The following is a 15,580-nucleotide window of genomic DNA, read 5'->3' as shown; positions in this document are numbered from 1 at the left end:
GGGCCGGGGCGGGGCAAGAAAGTAAGGGGGTGGGCCTGGCGGGACCTGGGTGAGGGGCGGGGCCGGGGTAGAACCCGGAAATCCTCGACCCCTTTCCAAAAATAGCACCAGTAGGACACTTTTATTCTCGCAGTAAAAGTAATTTACCAGAACTGATGTTTCCTATATTTAATAGGGCATGGTAATTAATATTTACCCTGTCTGACTTAGGGGAAATGTATGACCTAACTATGTACAGAGAGCCACACACCTTTTGGAGGCTCGGTTTCTGATAACTGTTATCATCTCGGTGACTGTCTAAAGCTGGTTCTATTGTCTTTTAAAGTATTAATCCTACTTTTCTCCATCGGAAGATGATTTTCTTTAATCTCCGATTCTGGGGCTTTACCTAGGTGAACTTCATTCAGCACCGCAGATCGTTCGCTTACGTTTGTTTATTATTTAGTAGGGAACTACTGTGTGCTGAGTTCTTTGCTAGTATCTAGGGCTACAGCAATGATCACAACAGTTCTAGGGGAGTCTGCAGTCTGAGAAAGGTAGTTTATCAGGAGGTAATGAGCGTGTTGAGGCTGATGTGTAAAGGTACATGTACTATGTGAACTTAACAGGTATCTTACTCAAAATAGGGCTCAGGGAAGGGTCCAACTTAAGTGGAAGTTTGAGGGATAAAGGAAAATACATTCTAGGTTGGTAAAACAGCCTAAACAGCCTGTGCAAAGGCTCCATGAGAAACTGGAAGATACTGATAGCTAGAGGGGAGAGTCAAGGTGTACCATGAACAGTTCTTGGGGAGGTGAACCAGGGCAAGGACATTGGCTGTGGTAAAGATTTTGGATTGTATCTTTGTTTTTGTGCTTTTTGGTTTTTTTCCCCATTTTATTATTTATTTATTTATTTTTGGTACCCAGGGGGCCTTTACCACTTAATGACATCCCCAGCTCTTTTATAATATTTTGTTTAGAGACAGGGTCTTGCTGAGTTGCTTAGGCCCTCACTAAATTGCTGAGGCTGGCTTTGAACTCAAGATCCTCTTACCTCAGCCTCCTGAGGATTACAGGTGAGTGCCACCATGCCCAACCCTTTTTTTCCGTTTTAGCCCTGTTATAGAAAACAGATTGCAGGAATGGGATGGCTATTGCAGTGTGAAATTGTTGTAGTACAGAAGAGAAGGAGGGAGGGACGTGTGGAGGGCTACAGAGAGAAGCAAACAGAATGACAGGTTTTGGAAGTGAGTTGGATATGGGGTATGAGGAAGGGCAGGAGAGGAAAAGATGACTTCTGGTTTCAGCACCTGGACTGCTGATGCTACTGAGTTGGGGAATAATGGACAATACAGATTTGGGTGTCAGGAAGTGAGGAAGATCATGAGTTTGAGGTGCCTTTGAAAGATCCCTGGATGAGGGGTGAGACCTCACATCTGGAGTTATCTGAGCATAGGTGGGAATGGAAGCTGTGGGAGCTTCTAGGGAGTATAGGGTATAATAAGGAAAGCCTAGAACAGAGAGCTTTAAGGTTTGTTGACCAAGACTTGAGACCATAAGCCTGCAAAAGCAGCTCAGAAAGAGCTGGAGGTAGGACAGCCAGAGGAGTGTCTTGAAAGTCAAGGGAGGAATGTCTCAAGGGGTGGAGTGCCGCAGTCCGGCTGGGCACAAATCACGAGCCACTCAAGCAGGAACAAACTTTATTTCCCAACTCATGCGAAGGCCACCCCACAAGGCCCTTCCAGGCACATCACACACACCCCGAACTCCCTCCACCGGAACTTCACCAACCAACCTGAACTCCCCAGGAATCCCCGGGAGAACTCCAAAGTAGCGGGCGCCTGAGGTGGACAGCAGGGGTCTATATACAATTGAATACACAGCCTGTTTCAATCCAGCATCATCTTAATGGCTCGCCTCTCAACCATTTTGCCAGGGGCCATTCGACTCAGCTGTGGCTCTCGAAAGTATTGATAAAGAGAGGGGACAACAGTACCTAATGCAGCTGAGAAGGCAGACAGTGGTATGTAAGCAAGATGAGGGTGATGGATGAGGAAGTGGGTGGGGAGAAGGGAGAAAAAAGGGAGTGGAAAGCAGTGGCCTTGGTGGTTGGGTTACTAGTTACACTGAGAAAAAATCAGAAATGTCAGTGTGAACTCATGGGGTCTAAATATGATCTATAAATAGATGATATAGGCATATTTGTATACACAACCTTGCACATTTTCCTTACTCTGTAGTAACAAGCATACCAAGCACCCAGATCTTGGTTTCTTTTTATCACCATACATTAGGAAAGCCTTAGGGCCCCACTGAAGATTGGCCAAGTGGAAAATACAAAATGAATCTTTGTTGTGCCAAAAGTTAAAAAAAAAAAAAATAACAGGGACATATCAAAAGGACAAAAGGTTTCAAGGGGCTCCCCACTGGTCAAACCTAGGACAATGTGCACATCAAAATGAGCAGTAGATGAGACTCTGGGGAGAACATGGTCTCACTTTCATGGTTCCTCCAAATACGCAGGACCTGATCTGATAGGCAATATTAGATGAGCCAGGTGGAGGGTCAGTCTGCAGAATAAAAGATCTATGTTCTTTCAGATGCTCAGGCACTTGAGAATTCAGAAAAAAACTGAGGAACTGTTCCAGACTGAAGATACTGATGAGACATGACAACCAAAAAGCAGCATGTGGTACTGGATAGAATCCTGGACTGAAAGTAAAGGGAGGAATTGTTCCTGTGATTGGCATTATCTGAACAGGGTCTATGGAGTTGGTGGTAGTGTTGTATCAATGTTGATTCTTGATTAGGAGGGCTGGATAGTAGCAGGGAGGGCTCCTTGAATTTCGGAAATACACACTACACAATTTAAGAATGGTAAGAGTATCATATGGGCTGGGCTTGTAGTTCAGTGGGAAAGCATTTGCCTTGCACAAGTGAGGAACTGGGTTTGACCCTCAGCACTGCATAAAAATAAAATGTAGAAAAAAGAAAGAGTATCATGTAAGGAAAAGATGAGATAGGAATGGAACAAGTATGAAAAATGTTAACTGGGAAATTAGGGTGAAAGGGATTGAGAAGTTGTACTGGTTTTGAAATTTTCCTGTAAGTTTTAAACTGATTTTTTAAAATGAAAAAAAAATACAAGTAAAATACAAGTCTAAAAGTAATTTTTTAATTTACAGTATAAAGGTTACAAAGGTATATATGTATTTATATATATATATATAATACCCTTAAGTTACAAATTTTCATTGTAATATACAATGCTATATGTTGATGTGCAACTCAAGGGCAAGTGTTGTCTATGCATCTATATAGAGTATACATAAAGCTCTTTTTTTTTAAAAATTAAGAACACAAATACTGCCGTTTTATGGCATTTTTCTTTTAATTTGGTAGACAGAAGATTCAAGAGTTAAATTTTAAACAAGACTTATAAAGTAGAAGTCTTAAGTATGGTATTCTAAAAAGAAGAAAAACAGAATCACATACTTCTAATTATCTGTTGAAGTATTATTCTAGCTTTCTAAGTCTTTGCGTTTATCAAAAATGAAAGTAGTGTGGGAAAGAATACATACAAGTGGATATTATCAGAATTTGCAGAGATTAACCAAAATAAGCCGTAATAGGTAGTGGTTTCCCACATTATTATTATTATTATTTTTTTAAACTGGGGATTGAACCCAGGGGCACTTTACCACTGAGCTACATCCCCAGTCTTTTTTTATTTTGAGAAAGGGTGCCACTAATTTACTCAGGGACTTGCTAAATTGCTGAGGCTGGCCTTGAACTTGAAGTCCTCCTAGCTCAGCCTCCAGAGTTTCAGGGATTACAGGCATGCATCACCACACATGGCTCGCACATTATCTTCTAAAAGACCTCAGATCTGGTACCAAAAAGGAAACATTCTTTGGGCATAAAGATCTTCTAATGATGAACTCATTCAACAAACTGTAAACATAACACTGACATACTGTATTGGAAAAAAATTCTGAAACTAGTTCTTATGATCAGGGCAGATTGCTACAGGTGAGACCATGGAGCCTGGTGATTATGCAAAATTGAAACTTAGTTTAAATTTAATTTCCTCTTCTTCAAATTCTATGAATTCACAAAGGTGAAAAGATAACTGACATCCACTCTAACAGGACTGAGACAGAAGTTCTTCCAACCTAAGAGGAACAGACATTTACACAATACTTATGGGCTAGTTTCAATAAAACAGTCATAAGCACCTGATTTTCAAAGCGCATAGACTCAGAAGGCATGACCTAATTTTTGTGTACAACTCCAGGACACTTCAGAACCAAGGGGAAAGAGTCCCTATGACATTCCCTCACAGATAGCTCAGGTACTTTCTGGGCACAAGTAAAGATATATTGCCTTAAAAGCTGAGCTTATGGATAGAAAGGTACTGTTACTCTATGAAAATTATGGAAAATCAATCAACCTCTTTTATTTCCTTCTGTTAAGCTTTAAATTTCTTTAATTCAATGGATTAATAATGGAGAAACACTCCATATACCATATGTGTGGAACTTTTTAGCAAATGAGATGCTGAAATGATTTAAATGTGGAAATAAATGGGTCAGCATAATTTAAAAATAAAAGTTGAAATACACAATTAGTTGCGCAGTTTACAGTTAAGCAGCATTAAAAAAAAAAAAAAAACCTTTCCCATTGATCCGCTTTCAGCAATAGGGCTTATTTTTATTAGGGATACTGTACACTATTCTATTCTCTCTCCCAAACTAAAGTCTAATTTTATAAAATTAAGCATGAAGACCAATCTACTTTAATATGCTAGGATCCTTTTGTGTTGGTATGGGTCAAAGCCAGAACATCCCTTCAAATGTCTTCCAGATAAGCAGAGCAGTGGATCTGTTGTGGTAAAAATATGAAGTGGTTAATCACTTAGCCACTGATTGATAAAGCGATGGTAATGAGGTGATTGAGAAATAATGGATTATACACTATTTGAAGGGAGGAAGTTTCTTTTGGACTCTTCAAAATGGTTGGTGCAGAACTGTACATTAATAAATACTTGTCAGGTGAAAGAATACATGAATATGTCATTATTATTCACAGTTTCAAACTCTCCAAGTTCCCAAAGAACCTTTTGTGTATTTGTAAGAGACTTCTATCACTCTGAAAGAAGTGACAGAATAATCATTCCAAGGGTGTGTGTGTGTGTGTATGTGTGTGTGTGTGTGTGTGTATAGAATGACTGGGATAAAGAGGGACTCAAGCTGGGTGTGAAAGTGCATGCCTATAATCCCAGCAACTTGGGAAGTTGAAGCAGGAGGATCACAAGTTTGAGGCCAGCTTCAAAAAATTATCGAGGCCCTAAACAACTCTTTGAAACCCTGTCTCAAACTTAAAAAATAAAAACAGCCTCAAAAACAGTGTTGTATCAATGGCCATGGAGACGAGACTACTGCAAAACTGAGAAAGGAACTTGGAGGACTCAGAATTTGGAATTCTAACCTAGTCTTAAAATTCCTAGTCTTAAAATATGTAAGTATCATTTTTATGTTACATTTTTTAGTTTCAACCAATCTATTTTATTTATTTTTTTGGTACTGAGCATGGAACTCATGGGTGCTTTACTACTGAGCTACATCTCCAGCCCTTTTTAAAATTTTATTTTGAGATAGGGTCTCAATAACCAATCTATTCAATTTCAATTCAATTAGATTGCAACTCAAGGATTAAAGTTCATATGGTAGAATTCTGTTGAATATAGTCAAATGGTCACTGGATAGCATGCAATAATTTGCAAAAGGTATACTTATGCATTACATTTAGATATGAATTCACATCTAAAACTAGAATATGCTCTGGTTTAGTCACCTGAAGTGGGAAAGAAGAACATAGGTGGCAAGAGATACGCTCAAGTTTATATATTGAAGTAAAAGAAGGGCTAAAGGTAAAGTTCAGTGGCAGAGCTTATGCTTAGCATGCTCAAGTCACTGAGTTCAACCCCCAGCACCAAAACAACAACAACAACCTTGTTGAAAAATTCTTGTCAGTTAATATCTAGCTGGGCATAGTTGTGCATGCCTGTAATCCCAGCAACTAAGAAGGCTGAGGCAAAAGGGTCACAAGTACAAGGGCAGCCTCAGCAACTTAGCAAGACCCTGTTTCAAAGCCAATAAACAAAAAAAGGGACTGGGATGTAGTACAGTGTTCATAGTGCCCTTGCGTCCAATCCCCACACACACAAAAAAATCTTGCAAGATAATACCTAACAAACATTTTTCTAATTGGCAATTTAGCCAGTGTCAGAGAGACAAGAAAACAGATGTGCTCTATGTGTCTATTTATTGTACCTTATCCTTAACTTGAAATTCTATCCTTTAATAGAACAAATTTATACCACTGATCTACCAGATGTTTCTGTTCTTTTTTTTAGAAAAGGGTTAGTCACCTAAGCAGTAAAATAAATTCCACTCAACATAATTAAAACATAGGAATAACTATATTAACCTAAAACACAGAATCCTGATATAAAGCATAATGACTTTAGAACTGCCATCACAAATTTATTAAATGTGTATGTACCCAACACAAGAAATGATAAAGGAACAGGAGGGAGGGCAGACTATTGCTATCAGCTTTTAAAGACAATATGTGAAAAGACAAAATTATTCTAGATTATCAAACAAATTAAAGGGCACAAAGAGAATGGTGGTAGATGACAGATTTCGCTCCTTTTTAGTGCAGCAGAGGCAGGGAGAGAAGACACAATAACAACTAAAATTTAACTGGGATTTCAGTATACAATATAATACCACCTGACACCAGGTAATATTATACCTGATAGAGATACATAAAAATAATGAATGTGACTTTGGTCAAACTGAACTTGACTTTTATGCAGAATCCCAAATTTAAATGTCTCTTTTTATTACACAGATATTAAGATCTGAGCCAAGCAATTTGCTTTGAGAACAGAGAGATCTGTTTTTACTTCTTCATTCGGTATGAAAAAAAAAAAATAACTTTGGTTATCTAACCAGCCATTTCATCCATGGCATCTATAGCAGACGGCAGCCACATGGAAATGTATGCTGGATATTTGGATAGTTTAAATATTATGTACAATCAATAGCTTACAACCAGTGAAAATAAGAACATAGTTTAAAGTATGTGTCCAAGATAAGATACAAAAAAGTGCTTGAGTCTACCGGTCTTCCCTGAAAGTTTCAAAAAGGTTTAACTATTTAAGTAGGTAGGGCTTTTAGTATAATTTGCATAGCAGCTTAGTAGGTAATTTGCATTAAAAAACATGGACAGATTCTTCCATGGTTTTGAAAATATATCCATATGCATATAAATTAAACAAGAAGACCTACAGTTTCTCACAAAATTAAAAAAAAAATCCATCAAAAACTTTTCTCACACATTTATCCATCAAAAATCATTTACAGTGAAACTTGTTTCTGGTAGAAACATAATCTTGTCCAGATTCCACACAGCCTAAATTTTTTATTTAAAGAATAAATTTTGGTTTATCAGCTAAGTACATTTGATCAGATGAAGAAAAGCTTTGTTACCATTCCCCTTAGGAGGATAAGTGAGGAAAGCAATCAGTAACAATGTTAGCCATCTATTGAATAGTTTTTTGCTTTTTTTTTAACTTACAAAAAAGTAAGAAATAATTCAGTCTCTCTTGCCATAAAGAATTTTCAGTGGGCTGGGGATGTGGCTCAAGCGGTAGCGCGCTTGCCTGGCATGCGTGCAGCCCGGGTTCTATCCTCAGCACCACATACCAACAAAGATGTTGTGTCCGCCAAGAACTAAAAAATAAATATTAAAAATTCTCTCTCTCCTCTCTCACTCTCTCTTTAAAAAAAAAAAAAAAGAATTTTCAGTAACACAGTTTATGAGAATTGCAGGTGATAAACACACACACTATCAGACTTCCTAGTCTAAAAATTACTAAACATACAGGTGAATGGAATTTAAATAATATTTTTAAAAAAATATTTATTTATTTATTAGTTATTGGCGGACACAACATCTTTGTATGTGGTGCTGGAGGATCGAACCGGGGCCGCACGCATGCCAGGCGAGCGTGCTACCGCTTGAGCCACATCCCCAGCCCCTAAATAATATTTTTGATTGCCTACCCATGTCCCAATATTTAATTTGAAACTCTACTAGGTAGGTGAGTTTACAGTCACAACTATCTAATAAATACTTTATAAATTTACATTTTGCATCACTTCATATAAAATATCAGATACTAATTTCCAGGTAAGGTCTGTTTAATCACTTCAGGAAAGGACAATGTTTTTAAAGAGAAAAATGGAGACTTTTATTTTATTTATTTTGTTCCCTTTCTTTTTATGGAAAGAAAGAAGTTTCAGGGAAAGAGGAGGAAGACTTTTTATACACAAACTGGCTGTGTATAGTCATCTGTGCGGAATGTGGAGAAGATGCCTAAGTCCCAAGTCTTGGGGGCCACATCACTCTGCAGTTTCCTTTCTATTCTACACGAGAGCCCTCAACATCCTCAATAATTTTCTTAATTCACAATGAAAAAGATGAAATTTTTAATGGTTCTATAAAGAGGTGGAATATAAAAATGCCCATTTTTAGACATTTGAAAATAACTTGCCATATTTTGGCATCTAAATACAAAATACATATATATCAAGGTGTTTCATCATAAAAAGCACTTCATTTATGATTTGAAATTCCCACAACACACTTAATGGAAACAACCTCTATTGACTATGACAAGAAAGCTGTCAAAATGTAAAACAAGCAGCTAAGGGCTCTTGCTCTTGGGGCTTGTTAGTGGACAAAATATATTTTCATTTTATATAAAACTGAAATGATTATTAAAAACTCAATGCTATGACAGGTTTTTGTGTGTGTCTATATATATATATATATATATATATATATATATATATATATATATATATAAAATTTTCCCCCTTCCATTACTAGAGATTGAACCCAGTGGTGCTTTATCATCGAGCTACATCCCCAGTCATTGATATTATTATTATTATTATTTTAATTTTGAGAAGGATCTCATCAAGTTGCTGAGGCTGGACTTCAACTCAAGATCCTCTTGCCTTAGCCTCCCAAGTCACTGGGATTACAGATGTGTGCTACTGCACCTGGTCCTGTGTGGCAGTTTAAACTTGAGCAAAACGAGCTGAAATGCACAATGCCCTCTCTTTCTCTCCTGCCCAAAAGCTTTGTTATAATGTTTAACCACACCTATTTTACAGATCTTGTTGATATTAGTAATGAGCAGGGTGGCTCAAAAATTTCCTGCAGATCTCTGTGGCTTAGACTTTCACATCAACATAAAAACTTCAACCAGATGGCTTTGCTATTGACATCTGTGAATGTGTCATTCAACTTCTCACCATAACATGAACATCCAAGCTCTTACCTGAGCTTATTATTTGTTGAACTTTTGCTTCCAGCAATCAGAGATGGACCTTCAAAACATTTTCCCCCTGTCAATTACATATATATCTCAGATGGAACCATCACAGGTTTCTGAATTTTCAAAACAAAAAGCTTTTGGGCTGACTACAGTGGCACATGCCTATAATCCCTGTTACTCCAGAGGCTGAGGCAAGAGGATCACAAATTCGAGTCCAGCCTGAGCAACTTAGCAAGATCCTGAATCAAAATAAAAAGGGCTGGGGATGTAGCTCAGTGGTAGAATGTTCCTAGATGCAATCCCTGGTACCAGGGTATGTGTTGGGGGGCACTCCTGAAAGATATTCTTGTCAAAATTTTCATTTCCAGTTTTAAGTGGATCAGATCAATCATTTTTGGAGTTTCAACACCTATTTGAAGCTGGGGGTAGGATAAGTATCTCTCTATAAGCTCTAAATACTGTTAATCTCACAGCATAGGGTAAGAAGGAACTATTTATATGGGCAGAGGGAGGACAGTGGGGTTACAGCATCTGCTAGAATGTCTGCTCTCATGTGGCCCACTTATTGGTCAGTATGCATTCAAACAAAATAGCTCAAGTTTTGCATGAAAAGTTGTGTTTTCTTTCCTTTTTCTTCCCACCCCATTTGGAGTACCACCCTCCTTCACCCTCTATAGTGCTCACATTCCTATGTGGCACTCTGGATAAATCTAGAAAATGAGAACTATTCCTGGACCATTGTTCAGAGACCACAGAGCATATCTAAGTCAAAGTTTCCTCTTCTTCCAGATTCAGGGACTGTTCTAATCTTGACATTTTATATAGATATTATACTACTTAAAAATGTTTTCAGAGACATATACTCCCTTCAAAATTAGGGAAAGTAAGCTGAATATGATTCCTCAGACCCACAAAAATCAGTGGTCTTACAGCTACTCTGTCCTAATGATGACATCTGACAACACTCAATAAAATGAAAGTAACTGTGCCATTGTCTCATCACCCTGCCCTCTACACAGGATGTGTTATAGCACTCTGCTGCCACAAAAGAGGGCCAGGATCCTGTATGGGCTCACACAATCCAAAGCAACTTGACATGATGCTGTGCTAAAGAACTGGCTTCACCAACAAAGCTTACTCTTTAAACAAGCTAGTTCTTCTGGATTTATTTTCCTCAAACAAATCTTTCACCAGAAAAGATGCCATTAAGAAAGTCCACCTCAAAGACCACGTCATTAAACTAGGAAAAATAATACATCCAGAGTGGCAGTGATACCCAATTATTTAAATAGTGACTCATAAAGTTCCACTAACCCTAACCAAAGGCACATGTGGTGATAAAAGATGGCTTAGCTTAAAATGAGGATTTTTCTTTTAAAATAAATCTTATAACATCCCCTGGCTCCTACCAAATATAAAATCAGAAAAAAATAAAACAAGCAAAAACTTTTCTTCCAAATAAGTGGTATCCCAACTTGCTTTTCAACTTGGTCACCACCAGAAAAAGGAGTACAAGGCAAGGCTAGTCAAATTTGCAAGTTCTGAGTCCTAAAGGTAGCACTTATGAATGGCAAAGCTGGTGATAAGGTGGGTAGTGATGAGCAGATGGGATGTAGCAAGAGCCAGCACAGATGAAAGAACCCTTTGGTGATACAACTCAGAGACTTCTTAAGGTTGAAAGAGTAGGCTTTGATAATACACTACAATAAAGCATCCACCATCTGGAATGACTAGGAAGCAATAACTGTACACTAGCACCTGGGAAGGGATAACCATCCTAAGTGAGACACCAAGGTTAAGCCTAAAACAAATTTTACAGGAAGAAAAAACACACGCACACACAACACACACACACACACACACACACACACACACACACCCCCGCAGCTCTTGGTTGTTTGATTATGTCCAAAAACGAAAAGAGCCACCCATTTTTAACAGGAAAAATAAACCTGATTACTTATAAACCAAATTATAAAATGAGATGTCAACAGCTTCATTTTGGAGCTTATTAGAGTCTTTGAATTTCTGACCAAAGTAGGCTCTTCTTTAAACCCAGTTATGGTTCCGCAGTGATTTGCAGGTCCTTGGGAAGGCACTGTGCTGGAGGAGAGAGCAAAGAGCTTTCTTTTTGTGCTTTTTCTTTTTTTTTTTTTTTTTTTGAGGTGGAAATACTTCTTGTGACAGTCAGGGTTCTTTTCTGACTTTTTGCTGCTCATACAAGCAGTCCCATGCGAGTGACTTTGGCCGACAAGAAAGTGTGCAACACAAAAACAATCGGCTTTGGACAAGAGTGCAGGTCCACCGTCTATGGAGAAAAGACATTAATTATCATATATCATAAAGGACATTAATTATCATATATCATATATATCATTATTTCTATTAAAAAAGAATATATATATATTCTTTTTTCATAGAAAAAGAATAAACAAATTTAGATGTGATATTCTTGTCATTCTACTCCCACCCATTCACTGACCCTGGCATTGGAGATTAACCCAGGGGTGCTTTGCCACCCAATTATATCCCTAGACCTTTTAAAATATTTTTGAGAATAGGTTCTTGCTAAATTGTCAAGGCTAGCCTTAAACTTGTGATCCTCCTCTGCCTCAGCCTCCTGAGTTGCTAGGATTACAGGTGTGCACAACCTCCGTGTCATGTTCTAGTTTTTAAAAAGAACTTAAAAGGTCTAGGGTATTGCTCAGTGATATCTGGCACGTTCAAGCATGTGTGCACACACAACACACACACACACAATAAAAGAAACTTAAAGAATGTGCCACTTTAATGGAAACTCTTGGGAACTTTTTTATTTTGAGGCAGGATATTGCTAAAATTTTCCAGGCTGGCCTTGAATTTGCAATTCTTCTTATTCAGCTTATTGAGTAGCTAGGATTATAGGCCTGAACCACATGTCCACTTTTTTTTTTTTTTTTTTTTAAAGTACTGGGACTGGGCACAGTGGAGCATGGCTATAATCCCAGTGACTCTGGAGGCTGGGATAGGAAGATCACAGGTTGAAGACTAGTCTTAGCAACTTAGTGAGACCTTGTCTCAAAATAAAAAATAAAAAGGGCTGGGGAGGGCTGGGGATGTGGCTCAAGCAGTAGCGCGCTCGCCTGGCATGCATGCGGCCCAGGTTCAATCCTCAGCACCACATACAAAAAAACCCAAAGATGTTGTGTCCGCCAATAACTAAAAAATAAATATTAAAAAATTCTCTCTCGGGGCTGGGGATGTGGCTCAAGCGGTAGTGCGCTCGCCTGACATGCGGGTGGCCCGGGTTCGATCCTCAGCACCACATACCAACAAAGATGTTGTGTCCGCCGAGAACTAAAAAATAAATATTAAAAAAAAATTCTCTCTCTCTCTCCTCTCTCACTCTCTCTTTAAAAAAAAAAAAATTCTCTCTCTCAAAAAAAAAAAAAAAAAAAGGGCTGGGGATATGGCTCAATAGTAAAGCGCCTCTGGGTTCAATCTCCAATACCCCCCCCCACCTAAAAAAATGCTGGGAATTAAACCCATGGCCATGTGTGTGGTAAGCAAATGCTCTTCCACTGAGTTATAGTCTTGGGTTCATCATTTAAGATTTCCAGCCATGGTTTTTCATTTGGAAGTAGAAGCACATTATCTTTAAGATCTTAGTTCTAAAATTTCCGGATTCAATGTTTCCAAACTCACCACCTACCGTGACTGTGTCAGGGGACATAAAATTTCATGTATGAGAAGACTTACACTACTAGCTCAATATTGACAAAAAAGGCATTACTTTACTACTTTATCAAAATTTATGATTTCTGAAGTATACCTGACATATCTTTCTAGTAGTCCTTTTAAGAGAAATCATGACTTCCTGTCCTTTAAAGCACAGAGAGATCCAGAAAGATGATAGTTGTGTGAAGAAGTTTCTTTCTTCTTTTTTTAAGGGGGGGGGGGGGCGGACAGGGTACAAGGGATTGAACTCAGGGGCACTTGGCCACAGAGCCACATCCCCAACCCTATTTTGTATTCTATTTAGAGAGAGGATCTTGCTGAGTTGTTTGGCACCTTGCTTTTGCTGAGGCTGGCTTTGAACTCGCGATCCTCCTGCCTCAGCCTCTCTAGCGACTGGCTGATATTACAGGTGTGCGCCATGCTACCACATCTGGCTGAGAAGTTTCTTTTTTTCCTGATTAGCAGGCTTCTGTAGCAACTGAGCCACTTTATTACTCAATTCTTAGGCTAGGAATGTAGCTCAGTGGTAAAGCACTTACCTTCATGTTTACCTAGCATGCATGAAGTTCTGGGTTTGACCCAGCACACACACACACAACTAATAAAGGTATTACTTAGCTTTTATACCAACAAACTGACAATTACAGTAATGGATAGAATTATGTATCATGACAAAGACCTCTTTCTTAAAATGGATGTTTCTTTTCTTTTTCACATTTAAACAAAACTTTTTAAAAAGAGAATGATTTTCCAACGGGAAAAGAAAACTACAAAAAGCCAAACCCAGCTTTGTAATCCCAGCAACTTAGGAGTCTGAGTCAGGAAGATCTCAAGTTAAGACCAGCCTCAGGAACTTAGCAAGATCCTGTCTCAAAATAAAAAATAAAAAAGGGCTGGGGATGTGGTTTAGTGGTTAAGTGCCCCTGGGTCCAAACCCTGGTACCAAAATAAATAAATAAATAAATACAATAAATACAATAAAATAAAAAATAAAAGAGCTGGGGGTAAAGCACTCTGGGTTAAATCTCTAGTACCAAAAACAAACAAACAAACAAAAAACCCAAACCCAATGCTATATTGAAAACTGAAGAATAATTTCCTGCTCCAAATGGAATGTCAGGCCATAATTTTATATATAAGAAGCATTGAGAAAGAAGGAGAAGACCTATTAGTATATACATATTTTTCATCAACATTCTTACCAGTTCTCCCTCAGGACCACCAAAATCCAAATAGAGATTTCTGATGCCATCATCAGCAGACATTTTTAGCCGTTCAAATGGGTAGCGGTATAATATGGTGCTGGAGCCTCCATTTTCCCTTGATATAGTGAACCCATTTTCATAGTGGACAGTGAATCTTACCTCTTGGCCATTTAATGTGCAGCCTGTCAAAGACCAGAAAAAGGAAAAATATATATATATATGTGTGTGTGTGTGTATGTGTATATACACATAGTCTCTTCTTTAGTTGTCAAGTAGAAAAGGATTTTCTTGACTACAAAAAGGGAGAAAGAATCTTTTCTTTCCTTCTTTCCTTCCTTCCTCCTCCCTTCTTGGTACTAAGGATTTTTTTTTTTTTTAAAGAGAGAGTGAGAGAGGAGAGAGAGAGAGAGAGAGAGAGAGAGAGAGAGAGAGAGAATTTTTAATATTTATTTTTTTTAGTTCTCGGCGGACACAACATCTTTGTTGGTATGTGGTGCTGAGGATCGAACCCGGGCCGCACGCATGCCAGGTGAGCGCGCTACCGCTTGAGCCACATCCCCAGCCCGGTACTAAGGATTAAACTCAGAGGTGCTTTACCACTGGGCTATATATCCCTAGACATTTTAAAAATTTTCAGACAGGGTCTTACTAAGTTGCCCATGCTGACTTCAAACTTGTAAACTTGTGAACCCACTGCCTCAGCCTCTAGAGTCTCTGAGATTACAGCACTGTACCTGGTTAAGAATCTTTTCATGAAAGATGGCAAGCTTTTGCAAACTATGTAGGTATGTGTGGTCCTGAGGAAGTAAGAGGTGGACGTTATGGTGCGTGTCTGTAATCCCAGTGACTTGGGGGTCTGAGGCAGGAGAATCACAAATTCAAGGCCAGCCCCAGAAACTTAGCAAGACTCTGTATCAAAATAAAAAGTAAAAAGAGCCACAAATTCAACTCAGTGGTAAAGAACCTCTGGGTTCAATCCTTGGACAAACAACAACAAAAAAAGATACACTATCCATACTCTCAGACACTTCATAAAAACAAAGACATGGACTTGAAATCCCTAATGTGGAAGGCAGACTATAGAGAATGTGAGTAAACACCAAACTGAATAAGGCCAAAGTCAAGGAAAGGTTTCCTGAAAGAGATGGGCTCCATAGAATAGATAAAACTGGATGGGTAGAGAGAATTAAGAAGGATTCAACTAAGTGAGAAAGAGAAAAGAGCAAAGGCAGAGATGCCTTTTAGGGGCAGTAACA

The 15,580-nt window shown here is 38.4% G+C and overlaps 1 protein-coding gene across 1 annotated transcript in view; it reads right to left on the bottom strand.

The window, feature by feature from the left end:
* Positions 1 to 11,478: 11,478 nt before the first annotated feature.
* SNTB2 (syntrophin beta 2) overlaps positions 11,479 to 15,580 on the bottom strand; it is an 80,709-nt gene continuing 76,607 nt past the window's right edge. Inside the window, exons 6-7 of the mRNA XM_081275524.1 lie at positions 14,322 to 14,506; positions 11,479 to 11,710 (exon numbers count right to left, since the gene is read on the bottom strand). Coding sequence (XP_081131650.1) covers positions 11,618 to 11,710; positions 14,322 to 14,506 — 278 coding nt within the window. The 3' untranslated portion in view covers positions 11,479 to 11,617. The remainder of the gene's footprint in view (positions 11,711 to 14,321; positions 14,507 to 15,580) is intronic.

The sequence above is a fragment of the Spermophilus citellus genome, assembly GCF_964194105.1.
Source record: "Spermophilus citellus genome assembly, chromosome: 18".
In the NCBI taxonomy this organism is placed as follows: domain Eukaryota; kingdom Metazoa; phylum Chordata; class Mammalia; order Rodentia; family Sciuridae; genus Spermophilus; species Spermophilus citellus.
This window is presented reverse-complemented; position numbering and strand designations above follow the sequence as displayed.